At 38.3% G+C, this 16688-nt stretch overlaps 5 protein-coding genes across 6 annotated transcripts in view; 3 read left to right on the top strand and 2 right to left on the bottom strand.

Moving 5' to 3' along the window:
- Positions 1–9232, top strand: part of LOC104266592 (cadherin-23-like) — a 32231-nt gene extending 22999 nt beyond the window's left edge. The window contains exons 32-42 of the mRNA XM_026838652.1: positions 144–435; positions 660–823; positions 4870–5030; positions 5154–5347; positions 5757–5875; positions 6469–6564; positions 6772–6807; positions 7054–7126; positions 7355–7447; positions 8207–8300; positions 9123–9232. Of these exons, the coding sequence (XP_026694453.1) occupies positions 144–435; positions 660–823; positions 4870–5030; positions 5154–5347; positions 5757–5875; positions 6469–6564; positions 6772–6807; positions 7054–7126; positions 7355–7447; positions 8207–8299 (1321 nt within the window). The 3' untranslated portion in view covers position 8300; positions 9123–9232. The remainder of the gene's footprint in view (positions 1–143; positions 436–659; positions 824–4869; positions 5031–5153; positions 5348–5756; positions 5876–6468; positions 6565–6771; positions 6808–7053; positions 7127–7354; positions 7448–8206; positions 8301–9122) is intronic.
- LOC104266587 (methylsterol monooxygenase 2-2) lies at positions 591–3317 on the bottom strand. The gene is made up of 6 exons (XM_009863190.3): positions 2957–3317; positions 2100–2262; positions 1739–1872; positions 1407–1518; positions 1074–1243; positions 591–893 (listed from the first exon to the last, which is right to left on the bottom strand). The coding sequence occupies exons 1-6, from the start codon at positions 3301–3303 to the stop codon at positions 833–835; spliced, it is 987 nt and encodes a 328-aa protein (XP_009861492.3). The 5' UTR covers positions 3304–3317; the 3' UTR covers positions 591–832.
- LOC100176172 lies at positions 7746–10509 on the bottom strand. The gene is made up of 5 exons (XM_002122002.3): positions 9499–10509; positions 9303–9392; positions 9129–9246; positions 8891–8935; positions 7746–8811 (listed from the first exon to the last, which is right to left on the bottom strand). The coding sequence occupies exons 1-5, from the start codon at positions 9615–9617 to the stop codon at positions 8431–8433; spliced, it is 753 nt and encodes a 250-aa protein (XP_002122038.1). The 5' UTR covers positions 9618–10509; the 3' UTR covers positions 7746–8430.
- Positions 10510–10756: 247 nt separating this feature from the next.
- LOC108950312 lies at positions 10757–12052 on the top strand. Its single transcript, XM_018815751.2, has 3 exons — positions 10757–10943; positions 11016–11108; positions 11257–12052. The coding sequence occupies exons 1-3, from the start codon at positions 10783–10785 to the stop codon at positions 11417–11419; spliced, it is 417 nt and encodes a 138-aa protein (XP_018671296.2). The 5' UTR covers positions 10757–10782; the 3' UTR covers positions 11420–12052.
- A 579-nt stretch (positions 12053–12631) lies between these two features.
- Positions 12632–16688, top strand: part of dickkopf (protein) — a gene marked incomplete in the record, with an annotated part of 12203 nt that continues 8146 nt past the window's right edge. Inside the window, 2 exon segments of one of the 2 annotated variants that reach the window (NM_001078211.1) lie at positions 12632–12960; positions 13028–13082. In NM_001078211.1, the coding sequence (NP_001071679.1) occupies positions 13028–13082 (55 nt within the window). 2 annotated transcript variants of the gene reach the window in all.

Genomic DNA, 16688 nt, shown 5'->3' with positions numbered 1-16688 from the left:
TCCACAGCTAGTAGCAAACTACAACCCCAACTTTACCCTTTTTAATCCCGATCTTCAATTAATCGTCCAAATTTAACTTCAACAAAATAATTACTTTAACGTTTATACAATTAAACCACTAACCCCCTTTATACTCCCCACAGTTACCAGTTAGTAATCGGAGCAACGGACAATCCCAACTTCACTCGTCCCTTCCTACTCGGTCGATGGGACGCCACTGTTCAACAACAACCATCAGCGTTAATGGCGGATGACGTCATCGCTAATGACGTCACAAGGCCCATACACCTGATGTGGGATCCAGCTCGTGACGCGTCATTGCTGAGGTTGTACGTCACTGTTGATGACGTCATTGACGAGCCGCCGAGGTTCTCACGTGACGTCTACGTCACAGCGGTCGAGGGGAATACCCGGCCGAGGACCAAAATTATTCAGGTCTGAATATTGTTTTCTATACTTTAAATGTGTGGTAGGTTGGGGTAAGATGGCGCACGTTTCATCTTGCCCCCCCCCCCTACTATATTGAAAGTTTTATTTCTGCCTGAGACTTAATTAGCTTGAAATTTGAAGACACACCCCATACGATTTATGTTAGAAATTTTATTTCCTAGGATAAAATATGTAACATTGAAGAATAACACGTCACTATGACATCACAGATCAACGCAACGGATTATGACGTAAATGATGACGTCACGTATTCGATACAAAACATCAATTTTCATCGTCCGGACAATTCGACGTCATATCGACGTAATGCTTTCGTCATCAACCCGAGGAATGGCGTCATCAAAAGCGGAAGCCACGTCATCAAGGGCAAAGGGTAAAATATTCACTTTCGTTTCATCCAATCCATCAAAGCATCAATGTATGTGAAGATAGGCTGGTAGTTCCTGCGTGGAATGGTTATGACGTCATTGTGACGTTTATAAACAGCTGTTGACGGGGTATAGTGACGTAATGAAACAATAAACACATAGAAAAACGGAATTAAAACAACATACAAAACAAAGAAGCAAACTCTACCCCGACGTCATAATAAATGACGTCATACATAGTGACGTCACACTCACTTGTTGCCATTATGGTGATGTTCGCAATGTCGCCTCGACCCGCCGACCAACCCATCTGGTAATATCTTGTCATATGAATATGGGAAGTCGAAACCACAGTGATTCTCGATAAGCATGCTTATGAATACAACGATAAACACGCTTCTCGTCAGTGGGTGCGCTCCTTGGATCTGTGACGTCATCAGCGTTACGTAATTATGACGTCATCAGAAAAAAATGCGGTTCCGGGCAACTTTGCCCTAATATTATACGTCATAAATATTAGGATTCTAAAAATACGCAATACTATGACGTCATACCAAAGCATTACGTCACCGTGACGTCATCACTCACCCATAAACCAAAGTTAGCGGATAGAACGAGTAATATACGTTCGATCACGTGTAGTCGGTTCGTTACTTTCACATTAACTGATGTGTGCGTGTGATGTTTCTTGTGGAACAGTCTGCATGGATACGTGTGAAGTTAAAAATGACCGAAATTTATTATTTCTTTGTTTGTTCTTTTTACACCGAGCTACACTGTAGTGTAAACCCCGCCTAAAAGAACAAACAAAGAAATATCTACGCCGACCTGCGCTGAACAACGCTGGGTGTAGATATTTTTTAAAGATCAAATAAACACTTTTATTTTCAAGCTGGTTATAAGTACAATCGTGTACAAACCTGTACAAAGTTGGGATTTTATGAAACGTAAAATGTTGAAGAAAAAACGCGACGTCATATAGCACCAACCCAACCACTAGATGACGCACCATGTCGCCTAGCAACGGAGGGTCTTCGGGGAGTTGACGAGTTACCTAGTGATTATAAATTGTTAAACTTGCAAAAACTATTTTAAAAAAACTAGAAAAAACAGAAATTAGTAAAGTTGTAACTGTTTAATCATGCCGGAATAATTATTTCTTATGAAATAAATGTTAAACTACTTTTATAAAATACGTTTCAGTAAAAAATACACTACATTAGTATCGCATTGGCTTTTCCAAGCCCTTAGTCGGGTTTCGAACCCATAACCGTTCGTTACCTGAATCCAATCCTGTCGCCTCCTATTCAGCAACGCCCCCGACACGCCCCCATATTTCTTCACGTGGAAAGTATCCAGTATCACAAGCGGCCATGAGTATTCAAACGCTTCAAGCAAAATATCAACCACCGGCGTATTCTCGTAATTTCCAGCGTTGTTTATTCTAAAATATAAAACAATAAGAGTTAGTGCTACGAAAACGTAAAAAAATTAGCGCGCCTGACTCGAGCCCAGAGGTTTAGTGTTCACACTGCCGGTGCTACCATTGTGGGCGTGTGTGTCTTTGGGCAAGACACTTAACGGTAAGCATCAGACGAAACGTCGGTCCTTTAAGATCATTAAACCACCATTTGCTTTCACAAAAAAAAAAAAACGCGAAAACGTCTGTATTTGTATAACTCATATACCCAAATTATTTTAGTAGATTGGTGTAAAATGCTCCATGTTTTATTACGCCTAATGAAATATAGATTACGCATAACCGCTAAGCAGCAGTTTTGGACGTGAATAATTTATATACAGCATACAACATGTACTGTAGCTATACGTGTATTATAGTATTGTACTAAAAGTAATAGTATGCATTATTATATGTTGTAACTACATACTGTTACACATGTATGGTTAATAGTATACTGTTATATAGTAGGGTGGGGAAAGACAGGGCACCTTTAGCACATAATATCCAAATATCCTGATCGTGTTTTAAACAAATAACAACGATCTATGGGAGTCTTTAAAATAGTTTTTATAATTCTTTAAATGTTCTTTGTTTACTACCAAATGGGATATGAAAATAGAATGAAAAGTGTCCCATCTCCCCCACCCTACTATACGTTGCTGCTATACGTACTCACTTGTACTTCGTTCCGATTTTGAAATAGTTCATAACACGGAAAGGCACCATAGCCACGAAGCTGTATAACTGCACTGCTATAGTTTCATTGTATACGGTCTGATACCAATACTTTGTCTTCAACCAGAACCATAATATGTCTATATACGTTTGTCTTATAGCAGCGTTCCAGTATAAAACACCAACCAGTATTATAACACCAGCTCTTAACACATATAATACATTCTCTTGGTCCCGGTTTGAGCTTTTTCTAACAGCTACAAAACGTGCCAGTTTACCAGCCATGCCTATACGTCTGGTAAAGTATATAGGAAATCGTAATCGAAGATTTATTAATAGCTTACACATCCCACGTTCCTGTGCCGTAATATAGATTATATCAATAAACTTAACTTGGAAAGTTACCACTTATATTATAAACACCTATAAAAAAACGGTGCAACTGTTCAGGTTTTTGTTTTGTTAACAAACTAGCTTTTAAAAATGGTAAAATCGCTGACATAGTTACAAGCTTACAACTAAACCAAAATTAAATACAACTTTTGCAATTAGTAAAGTCAATATAATGAAAACCAGCTCTCTACACGAAAATATAACGTTGCATGGAATACGAAACCCTTCCACCGCTTACATCCGTCAATATTATCAACTGCAGTTTACAATTAGAGGCAAAAATGCTAAAGTCTAACATATCAGTTTGCTGCAAAGCCTACATACATACATTATATGGAAGACTACGCTTTTACAGCTTATTTCCGTCACTATAGTAAGCTGCGGTTAATATTTTGTTATTTATCAGCAAAATACTGACATCTGACATTTTAGTTTTGCTACAAAACGTTCTATGAAAAACTAAACGCTTCTAACACTAACTTCCCTACACTATAAAATGCTAGGGTCTCTATAACTAAAGCAAGCAAACAAACTACTTTTCCAGCCGACTGTAACTTGAACCGGTCCCTTATAAACCAACAACTGCCATGACTTAGCGAATATTTTCCATATTTTCCACTCGGCTGTACTACATACATCAACAAATGAATACCCAAACCAGCATATAGCAAAAGGCCAGCCTTTTTCATTTCAAAATCGATGTTAAAGCGACGTTTCGGTGATTAAATGCAATTATTTGACTTTGTTTATATTCAAATTACCATTACATGTCATCTGTTGTGATATCATTATCCTATTTGTGCGTTAACAATGGCTAATTGATTCGTCATAATGATATTGCATTTAATTAGTTTTCCCCTCATATCATAGTAAAGCCTGTTTCGTCACAAGCCGCTCTCTGTTCACGGTCTGTTACGTCACAATAGCGACAGCGGAACAGGATAATCACCAGCTCAAGATACCGTGCGTGCCTGTACTAACATTTCGGTTCTGCTCTGCTTTTATTTAAAAAGTAATATCTGCACCCAGCGTTGTTCAGCGCAGGTCAGCGTAGATATTTCTTTGTTTGTTCTTTTAAGCGACGTTTACACTACAGCGTAGCTCGCCTCGGTGCAAAAAGAACAAACAAAGAAATACCTTTGCCAACCCAAGCGCACATTTTAGATCCAAATCCTTAAAAAGCTCAAATGGGTAAAATAGTTAATGCTTACGCCGGTATATTCATACATTGAAACTCGAAATACTAATTTGAGCTCATCCGGTACAAAAATATTAATTTTATTCTAACATTACAGCTGCTATTTGGCGAGATTTTATTTGGGTTTATTAATTTGCTAATTCATTCAGGAAATATGGGAAATTATTTGCTAAAGGTTTTTTTTTTATCCCACAGTTCTTATGCCGATATATGAAAATAACCTGCAAAAGTTTTATATCAAAATTTGTTTGCTAAAATTCGCCCCCAAAATTTCCCTTTTTATTATTACTGTTATGTTATATTGTTTTATTATTTCGTCACAGATACTTCCTGATGACGGTCCAAGCACGTGACTCAGCCAACCACTCAGCTACCTGCCAAGTTAAGGTTCATATTTTACAACGAAGCAAAAAAATCCAATTTGTTTTGGAAAGCCCGCCAGATGTCGTACGAGAGCAACAGGAGAAATTTTCAGAAACGCTTCGTGAGTTTTAGATTTAATTAAATATTTCACGTGGGGTAAATTTAATTTTTTAGTTACCAAATTTAAAATAGTTTTTCAGTTTTGTTTATGGCGTGACGCAAATATTCCTTTATTACGTCACAGGCAGAATGACCGGATCCATTGTTACGATCGATGACGTCAGTCCACACTTGACTACGAAACGAGAACGTGACGTCACACGGAGTGACGTCACAATACGTATATTCGACCCTCAAGCCAACATAGACAAGATTCTACAACAGTTAAAAGGGGGTTCCCCTGAGTTGAGACAACTTTTCCAAGATTATTCTTTCTATGTGAGATATTAGGTTTTTGTTGTTCTATTCCATATAGGTGAGGTCCTTGTACGAGGACTTCGGGTTTAAGCCAGAATTGTAACATTACCCCAACACCCAGACAACTTATATAATATAATATCCGAAACTTATATAGTAAACTTATATAGTAGGGTGGGGAAAGACGGTACACCTTTAGCGCATATTATCCAAATATCCTGATCGTGTTTTAACCAATTAACAACGGTCTATGAGAGTCGTGAGGAAATGGTTTTATAGTTCTTTGAATGTTCTTTGTTTACTATCAAATGGGACGAGAAAATAGAGGTAAAAGGTGTCCCATCTCCCCCCATCCTACTATATAAGTTTGAATAACAGAATTCATGTAACTTGTTTATCTTCTCACTATAACAATTTTTTGATGACGCAGGAGGTGACGTCACAAGAAAATGACGTCACAGGGCTACATATCGCGGTGTTCTTGCTCCTTTTCCTCCTCATTCTTCTCATCGTGCTCTTTGTCGTTTTCATCATCCGCATGAGACGCTCGTGAGTCGGTTTTGTTGAAATTTTACTCTTTATTGGTTAAAGTTATTGTGTAGTCAATTTTTTTTCTTAATTTTGCTACACGTTTAATCGAAATTAGTTAATTAGGGAATTACGTATACTTGACATAAGTTTTCATTTATCGCTTCGAATACGCTTGCGAAAATCAAACTATTAAACAGCGAAGAGAAAGGAATTAGCAACAAACACACAGTTGTTTAAACACGCTGGGGGTAAAAACTCCTTGAGTAAAAGTGTCAAACAAAACTTTGGCCGCCAAATTAACGCGACTTATACTAGAAGTTCAAGTATCGAACGACAATAATCTGTGTGACGTAATAATGTAGCGATTGTGGCGGGTGGGTATTAGATTCGTAACAATGAACTTTCGCGTCCAAGTTATTGTTCCAAGTTCGCAGACAATCCACCATTACTGACGTCACAATGTTATGTTTGTTATGACAAAAGGCAGCATTGTTACGTCAACAATGGTGGAATTATCGGATATTCGAACAATGGAATTCTAGAACTCGTTAAACAAACAAAACAAACGACAACCATTGTTCGATTGTTGACGTAACAATGACAATTTCCAGATATCGCGAAAAAATCGAGAAATTAAAATCGAATCAAGAAAATGACGTCACAGCCAATCCTCATGACGACATAATATGGGAGGAACCATCTAGCAGGTATGACGTCACAATTTAACTTTATGACGTAACAGAATCAACGTCACACTCATTATAGTTAGGTTTTAATTAAATAAAAAAACGTATCCTCTCGACTGTAAAATATCGTTGTTGGTTGTAAAAAACACAATCGGGAATTATTGGATATTATGTGCTAACGGTATCCATCTTACCCACCGTAATATAAAATATACATTTTGTTTTTAGTGATTCAAACTCCATTGCGAAGGAAAAGCAAAAAAGGTTAGTTTGATTGACAGTTGTTGAGTGCTCACTTTAAAGTTCGATTAACATTTTGTTTGTTCACCTAATTAACCAAACTATTTCAATGGTTAAGATTTTAAAACTCTTTAAAATACTTTAAGCTTATGTTGTGTTTGGTCGTGTATAGACTCATTATAATATAGCAGATGTTTCACCAAGTCTACAGTTTTTGGTGTAATAAATGCACAATATCTTAATAGTCTTAATTTTTAAACTTTTTTTTAGCATGGACAAGACGATCCGAAATGTTCCGAACAAAGCCGAACCTATCCGAAGCGTGAAACGTAGTTTTACTACGGTAAGTTTAAAGTAATATGATAACTTGTATCTGCTTTTAAATTGCTAAAGCTGCAGTGTATGGATACGCATCTGTTTGGGTGAGGTTCTACAGTAAGACACGCCATGGGACCTGGGATTTAGGCAAGAGTTGTCCAATTATCACAACACCCAGGGTCGCAGAAAAGCAAACTAGTTAAAGCAATCAATTAAAAATTAATTTCTGATTTTAACCGAAAGTTATTTCCAGGATTCTCCCACGCTTGCTAGCACCCTCCTGTGGTCGCCCTCATCCGCAAGAAGACCGACGCGCTCCGTTGACTCCGACCGTCGTACGTCAGAGGTAATGACGTCAATAAAACTAAATATGGTCTAATGAATGTAACTTATTTATCCTCACATGGCGGGGCAATGATAGTCGTTATAACATGGGTGTTCTGTTTCATACACCTCGTGCCCGCTTACAAGTTACCACGTATGTAGCTTGTTTATCCTCGCATGGCGGGGCAACGATAGTCGTTATAACACAGGTGTTCTGTTCCATACACCTCTTACGAGTTACCACGTATGTAACTTTGTGGGTGATTGTGTTTTGGGGATTTTCTATGACCTCATTATACAAACAATTGAATGTAGAATCACAGTCGAGTCACTTGTTTATTTACAAACAATAAAACAATGGAGAGGACGGGAAACGTCTAGACTTGGCGCTAAATCATCGTATTTAACGAAATTTGAACCAAAATAGAAAAAAAATATAAGTATTTTCCCCAAAAACAGTTGATTTAGAATGTTTTTGTTTCGTCACAATCACATTACAATTATAACATTACTCATCTTAAGTGATGTAACAATAAGTAAGAATAGCTACTGTGACGTCATCCCACTTGAGAATGACGAATGTGACGAAACAACGCTTGAGAACTTCTTATATGACGTCATAATGTCGATTATTTATAGCGGGAAAGTCGTGTTATCAAATAATGGTCTTAGTGAGTAATCACCCAAACATAGACATCCCATTACCGTGTTATATATTGTTTCTATGATCCATCGCATGCATGATTGCACATATTTAACATTTGTTGTTGTTACGTCACAGACGCCGCATGACGTATTCGAGTATGACATCACACTACACGGGGGGAAACCCCTCACCCCCCTGCATGGCTCCGACAGTGGATCTTCATTCTAAGGTACGTGTGATAATGGGCACGTAAGTTATCAGTAGGCATGTAGCTAATAATGGGCACGTAAGTTAGTCACGTAGACGTTTTAACAATGAATGGGCACGTAAGTTAGTCACGTCAGTTTTGGGCACGTAAGTCACGTTGTACTTTTAGCGGAAGTTGGTATTCTAATAACAATCGATCGCGTCGAATCCGGGGTTGTCCTGCTGCTATGGCAACGCTGGGTGTCGCGTCGACGCGGTTGTTGCGTCATCAGGTTGCTATAGTAACCGTTGGTAACTAGGGGGGTGGAGGTCGCTCTTTGTGGCGTAATAGTAGAACCATTGTTGATCATATTGCCATAGTAACTGGGGATGGGGTAACGCGGGGTCACGCTGCGGGGGCGGTGACCTTTGACTTCTGCACGTGACGTAGCTCTCGTTCCGGTCAGTGCGTTTCTCACGTGGTCTTGATGCTGCAACCGGATGTTACGACCTCTCATCGTCAACCACGTGTCGTTGTGTTGAACCCACGTGTTCTGTATTGCATGTGTGACGTCATCGTTATTGTTACGTCATCGTTATTGTTACATCATCAGCATGACATCATTTACTTACCAGCATGATGGGTGGCTTGTTTTGTGTCTTCCTTGGACTTTCCTTCTGTAGTGAAAGTTTTGGTTCAAATTTCAACAAAATCTTAAAAGTCTTTTGGTTTCAATAAATTTAAAAGTTGGTTTAAAATTCAAAAAAAATCTTTTAAATCTTGAGTTCCAACTGTCGAAATTTACTTCCATACGGAAACTGGTTTCAAATTTCTATAAATCTTAAATTTTTGAAACTTTGATAGATTCACCTGCTTTCGTGAGTATGACGTCACGCGTGACGTATTATCCTCTATCGTGACGTCATCATCCGCTGGTCCATCGTTCAACGAAGGTATGGGGGTGGTAGGGGGTGCCACTATGTTCGGACTGTGGACATTATGACGTTAACAAACTATATGTTTATGACGTCACACACTCGTCACCTGTTGTCTTTGTTTACGTCATCGTTGATGACGTGTCCTCCTCTCATGAGTCGGAGGAAAACTTGAAGCGATTGTTGGTTGTTGGTGTGACTGCAATATGACGTGAACTATTATTACGTCATTTAATATTACGTTATCAATATTGATGACGTAATATCATTTATGATGAATTGTATTCGTATATGACGTCACTTACCGCAATCTACGTTCGATGTCGCTTCGTATTCGATTGTATTTTGACGTCACAATGCACGGTGACGTAGTAGCGACTTTCCGAACCAACAAAGCTTCCTGTGATGTCATAATGGGTTCCATTGTCACGTCACAAGTACGCTTGAAACGGTGCTGGTATTACCGAACAATTGATGAACAATGGAATCACCGACCGCGCTTTATCTCTTCAGCAGAGTAATGTTTACAACAATATATTCAACCGCCAATATATTAAAACTTGTTTTGAATATTTTCGAATAAAAATTACAAAATTTATATCATATTGTTAAGGTTCCATTTCTTATTTAACTCCTGTTTAAATGTTAATCTATTTCCGCCATATTTATAAATTATGTCATAATTTAACGTTAACGACGTCAGTATGATGTAATCAAACAATTAATGACGTCATTTATAAAACAAAAACAACAAGCATCGTTTTATCTCAATCCATCTAAATATCCTTTTTTATATTTTCTCCCAAAACTTTGTTTATACTGAGTTTTAATTTCAGTGTTTATTATTCAAACCTTAAACACAACATTGGGGAGTCTGTTCCCCCAAAACACTAAACATTCGTCATTTCTAGCTACCATGTAAGTTACACCTCCGCAGTTTTAGTTGTAAATCACAAAATAAACAATCCCCAATATTTGCTCAACTTAACTTAGGTTTACATTACAACGTTAAGGCGACCCGCCAATACTTAAACAATGGAATTCATTCGTTTCCTTTTCTACCTAGACGGCAACAGTAAAACAACTATAAAACTAGTCATTTTGTGGCTAATTCCTTTCTCTTCGTTGTTTAATAACAGTAACAAAGAAAAAAAACAACTAAAAAATGTCATTCATTTGTAGCTAATACCCTTCTCTTATTTGTTTTATTAATAGTAACAGATTAAAAACTCCAAAAAATGACGTTTTGCTGGTAATTTCGTTGTTTCATAATATGATCTTCGCTGTCGTATTTAAAAAGATAAATTAAAACGTATATTACATAAAGTAACAAGGTAAAAAAGCTGCCTAAAAACTTATTTAGTATGAAAACTAACTTTCACTGTTACATCACAAACCTTGCTGTTACGTCACAACAGCACTTGTTGGCGAGTAATTATTGGAACGCCCGCATATTGTTTATTTTGTACCTCAGCCATTGTGGAGTGCCCGCGCGGTCTCATATTACGTCACAAAGCATGGATACTGATGTAACAAAGTTTGATATCTAGAATTTGATCGCGGGGTGTTCGATTACTCTATAAAACGGGATGTCGCGATTTTTTGATCATTATCGAATTATGGATCTTCTGACGAGCAACCGCGACGCGAAGACAATCCTGGATCGATTGAATATTGATTTAAACCGGAAGTTACGTTTAATCGAAATCGCGAAGATGCACGCCATGCAGATGCATGATTATAAGATCAAGTAAGTGGCACTGTGACGTCACGAAAGACGTCAAAAACGCCCCGACTTTCTAACCGGATGTAAAAATTCCAGATCGATTATCGCATTCCAAAAGTCTATGTTACGTCACAGTGGCCCTTGTTGCTCCGCTCTGCCATCTAGCGAAAGCGAAGCGAAGAAAATAAGGTAGGCTTGTGACGTAACAATGCATGTCCGCATATTTACGACGTCATATTAACCTGTTAAACGTGTATTGTCTTTCGCGCTTAAACCATCTTGCCCCAACCTACTATACACTATTTCTAACATTTAATTTAAGTTCAAACTTTCACAGGGATACTTTCTCGTTCAGCCCCCGCATGACGTTTGGTACAACTGATTATTACGTAGGTCTGACGTCACGAGTTGCACGTCACGAGTACTGCTTAAACTACGATGCTGATTACGTCATACGACGTCATAATGCAAAGAAAAAATTGACCTGGCCTCCGGTGTAGCGCACTCGCTTAAATTTACTGCAGAACAATCATCGCGACTTCTCGAGCTCATAATCATTAAATCATTGTGACGTCACATAAAGCGGTCGCGTTGATCTTGTGTGTTCAATTATAGAACATTTCATTGTTTTGTAAACAATAGCGATAACCAACGATCGTTAAACGTCGGTGTCGCGTAAATAACAATCGAATAATTTACGTCATAATCATCATTGTTTAACAACGAAGCATTCCGCGCGCGCTGAAAGTTTTTCTGCATTCTACTATTTCAAAACAAAGATCATTATGACGTAACAATTAGCGGTTTTTTCAATCGGCCGCGACAAAAATATCTCGAACCCAAAATCGGAGCGTCAACCTCAAATAAAAGTAAATATGACCTTGGTGTCATCTTTTCTAAGGTTCCAGCCACCCGTGTTATAACAGGTGGCATCGTTTACCTCCGTGTTTTTAATGCTTACGTTTACGTTATGGCTACTTAGCATTGTGAGAATGCACTGCAGCATTGTGTGCGGTTATGTGTATATGTGCAATATAGTGGTCACTTATCGGTTGTGCGTGTTTGTTTTTATGTTAAAATATAGAATTTTTGGTGTTTTTTTTGGTGGGTACACCGTGTGTGTCTGATGTATAAGAAGACACCCATGTATAACTTAATAGTGAGCATGAGGTGTATGAATACACCATGTGTGTCTGGTGTATAAGAAGACACCCATGTATAACTTAATAGTGAGCATGAGGTGTATGAATACACCATGTGTGTCTGGTGTATAAGAAGACACCCATGTATAACTTAATAGTGAGCATGAGGTGCATGAATACACCATGTGTGTCTGGTGTATAAGAAGACACCCATGTTATAACTCGATAGTGAGCATGAGGTGTATGAAGCCACCATGTGTATCTGGTGTATAAGAAGACACCCGTGTTATAACTTAACAGTGAGCATGAGGTGTATGAAGCCACCATGTATGGTGTACAACACCCGTGTATTAAACCCCTTGGTTTCCCACCCCTTTTAGTCGCGCGGATACATTTATATAATTTTGTAAATATTAATTTCTACCAAATGGGACGATACTGAGAATGAAAATATGTCCCATCTTACCCCACCCTACTATGTACCTCGACAGTGAGCATAGGGGGAATGCATACACCATGTATGGTGTGTAACGAGACACCCAATGTAATAACTTCCCCTAGTTTTCCAATAAACATTAAAGTATCGACTTTCAGAGTTCCTCAGTCTAAAGTTTCCACATTTTGGCGTCGTTTTGGTTCGATATCACGCGACCTTGGTATTACGCAACAAACACGTGTGTGATGTCAGATTGCAGCAATTATGATGTCATAATCACGGTTTGTTATGCGGGGATTCCCAACATTTGGTTATTACGTAACAATGGAAGTACGGGGGTACATTGTTTGTCGTTTATCCTTGTCACAACTGGAGATTATGACGTAATGATGACGTCACAAGGAGGAATCGTGATCAACAATGGAACAGAGTGTTGACGTCACAGAAGAATTCTCATTCATAGGTAATTCGATGTCGCGATGCATTCGATTGTCATTAATTCTAGAATCATAATTGTCATTGTTTTGCAGATGCAGCGACGAGACGACCCCTCCCCACCCCCAAAAAAGCCCCACAGAACCCCAGGTACCCCTAACACGCTTACCCTTAATCGTTCTTTTAAGTCAACTTTAATTGGGCTAATCTTAGGCGTTAATCTATTGGAGTATTTTCCGCTGTACAACCGCCGGAATTTCCGCACATCGGGCTTTTAGTTGAACCTTCGCCGGGTTAATTGCTTTCATCTCCCGCCAACTCAGGAGAAAGTAGTCGGGCTTCATCTGACGCTTTATTATTGACTTTGCTCGCGCGTGTATGAGGTCATACTTGCACTTTGCAGCTCTGCATTGTTACAGCACAATAGCGGCATTGCAGCAATTGTTACCGCCCATTATGACGTAACAATTAAGTTTGTAATCCAATCAAACGGTGATAACTTACAATTTTAAGATTAAATTGAAATTCTTAATTTTTGTAAAAAGTTTTAGAATTCCCTGAATCGCGCTAATATAGCGTAACAATAGTTAAACTTGATTTTGCTTGCGTCGTACGTGCGTCATAATACGTAGAAATCGAACGTGATCATGTGATTGGCGGTTCGATTCAGATTAAAGAAATTCTTTGGCGTTCACCGCGTTTGTAGTCGTGTAGCTTGTTTGTGACGTAATAAAGTACAGGTGTGAAAAAACAATGAACAGAAGATGCGCCGCGCGGTACAAGCGATAATTCGCTAAACACATGGATTTGGTTTATGAGTTCCCACTAATAAGATAAGCTGCAAAAATTCAATTTATTTTAAACTGCATGAGCTTTTTTGGGCTTGTTTGTTTTTGCACAAATTTTGCAAAAGTTGTTTTGTCTTCTTTGCGCCTTATAAATGCAAATAGTATTTTCCCGAAGCGCCTTAGAATAACTATTTGATGGACGAAATTGTTAAATACCACAGGTGTGTTTCACAGCTAAATAGTAATAGATAACAATGACTGTCAGAATTTGTTGTTTTCCCTTCATTACGATAACAAATGCCGTGTTAGTTAACATAGCAAATTGATGGAAATTTGCAGCAAAACAACATTATATAGTACTACGGGGTAAAATGGGACACACTGCGGGGTAAGATGGGACACGCTGCGGGGGAAGATGAGACACGCTGCGGGGGAAGATGGGACACGTTGCGGGGGAAGATGGGACACATTTAGCACATAATACCCAAACATTCTGATCGTGTTTTAAACAATTAACAACGGTCTATGGGAGTCGTGAGGATACAGTTTTATAATTCTTTGAATGTTCTTTGTTTACTACCAAATGGGATGAGAAAATAGAATGAAAAGGTGTCCCATCTTCCCCCACCCTACTATAACACGCTACGGGTAAAATAAATGAAAATGCATTTGGTTAAAAAACGTGGCTGTTAAACCTTATAAGAAGCAACTCACAGTGGGTTGCAAATATTAATATCTAAGTTACCCTGTAATTGGTGGGAAAATGTGCGTAAAGACAAGAGCCGTGCAACGTATAAGACTGTCATATTCAAAATAAGTAGATCTACTTATTCAAGCTTGTTAACCGATTACTTTGATCTTATGCACATTGTATTTGTGTATACACATTATTGACATCTAAGGACTAAAACTACGTGTGTGATATTGCTAACACTGTGATGTAACAATCCCCACTATCCTGCTGTTTAATTGTGACCGCATAAAACCGCTTTGTGACGTCACACAACTGGTTTGTCACGATAGTTTTGTCATAATTGTTTGATTTAACAACGCGTAGCGACTCTCACGCCCCGGTGGGTCGCGGGTTAAAGTTTCTTTCCCGTTGTGATGTACACAAATTATATAGAGACCGCAGATTGATGGGACGTGCGCAAATACTCCAAAATAAAGTTTATTCGAGCCGAGTTAGCCTGGTCGCCTTTTATCTCAAAAACGCCGCGAAAATCCATTATTGGCACAGCTTCGAATCACAGTCAATGCCTGGCGCTTGTCACGGAAGTATGGCGCTTGTCACAGGAAACCGACAACCCCCACCGGGACTTTTATAATTAATTGACAGAAATCAAAGAAAGTCGCCGAAAAACGCGTTCGCCGCGTTAACCGCTCTTCTCATTGTTTTATCACACCTGTGTTTGTTACGTCATAAACAGCCTTTGATCAATTGTTACTAAACATGCAGCAAACAAAATCGAACCCAACTAATGGTGTACCAAAAGCAACTTTTGATTAAAAATAACTTTGCAAAACATCTGCAATGGTACGTACACTGTTATATAGTAACCCTATATGTGTAGCCTTTATATTCGTGCTTGGATATAGTAGGATCGGGAGAGATAGGGCGCCTTTAGCACATAATATCTAAATATCCTGATCGTCTTTTAAACAATTAACTACGGTTTGTGGGAGTCGTGAGGACACGGTTTTCTAATTCTTTGAATGTTCTTTGTTTTCTACCAAATGTGACGAGAAAATAGAATAAAAAGGTGTCCTATATATCTTCCCCAACCTATTATACATTTCATCAAGTTTGTATGGGCGCGAAGGTAAACGGTTCGAATCCGTGCCTTGGTAGCAATGTACTTTTATTTATATCTTTAAATACGATAGCGAAGATCAAATGAATTAAAACAACGAAGAGAAGGAAATCAGCAGCAAAACGACACTCGGTAGTTGCCTCGTGTATATAAGACTATAATAGTTTAGCCTTCAACGCTGCTAAATTATTTTACACAAACAGATAGAGAGGCATTGGCGGTTACAATATGAAACTTAAAATTATAAAGTAGTAAGACATAGCAGTTTAAATAAAGTTGCTCAATAAAAACATTAAAATACTTCCCCAATAAAACAATAAAATACCTGTACCAACTGCTTGGCAGTGAGCATGCAGTGTGTGTCACGTATTTATTGTCCCATATGCTGCTAAACCGTGTTCCTAACTATATGTTATGGTTTCAATATATTTAAGATTTCAATTTAAAAGGCGCCAAAGCTGTTTTAACATTCCTTTTAAATTTAGTATCGGAAACCTTTCAAAGAGTTTAGCGAATAATACCCACTGTCACGTCATAATAAACTGCTCGCACGGGATTGGTTGGTTTTAATCACAGTCTAATTGAACACTAACTTTGAATAAACAAGAAATTAATCTTAAATTAACCTTTAATTAGTCTCCTAATTTGCACAAATCATCGCGAAAAGGTCAGGGCAATAACATTTCGACGGCGCCTTAAATTTGCTCCAAAAATAGCCGACAGTGATTGTCACTTTAGACATGGAAAGGATACAAGTCTAATCAAGTAAAACCTCATGTACCGCGAATGGCCGGTTCAAATCCACCAATCAGGACGCGCATTAAGTTTAAATGGCTCTTATCCTGGATCTTATTGGTTAGGATTAACTGGATTTATTCCCAAACAAAATCTTATTTGAAATTACAAGTGAATTATGTAAATTGGACTTTGAGATTATGTGGATCAGTTTTAGTTAATTTAGCGGTGAATGACTAATTCTAGACACCCCGTACAGCGCGCGACATAAGGACCACTTGAACTTTGGGTAAAAATAAAGTTCGCGTTTAATCTATAATCTAAAGCAACATTGCAGCTTTAGGTGCTGTAACTTGGTGGATAGTAACCTCTTTTACACTGATGATGGACCAAGTTACTGTCCGAAACATCACCTGATC

Source organism: Ciona intestinalis, unplaced genomic scaffold, assembly GCF_000224145.3.
Source record: "Ciona intestinalis unplaced genomic scaffold, KH HT000101.2, whole genome shotgun sequence".
In the NCBI taxonomy this organism is placed as follows: domain Eukaryota; kingdom Metazoa; phylum Chordata; class Ascidiacea; order Phlebobranchia; family Cionidae; genus Ciona; species Ciona intestinalis.
This window is presented reverse-complemented; position numbering and strand designations above follow the sequence as displayed.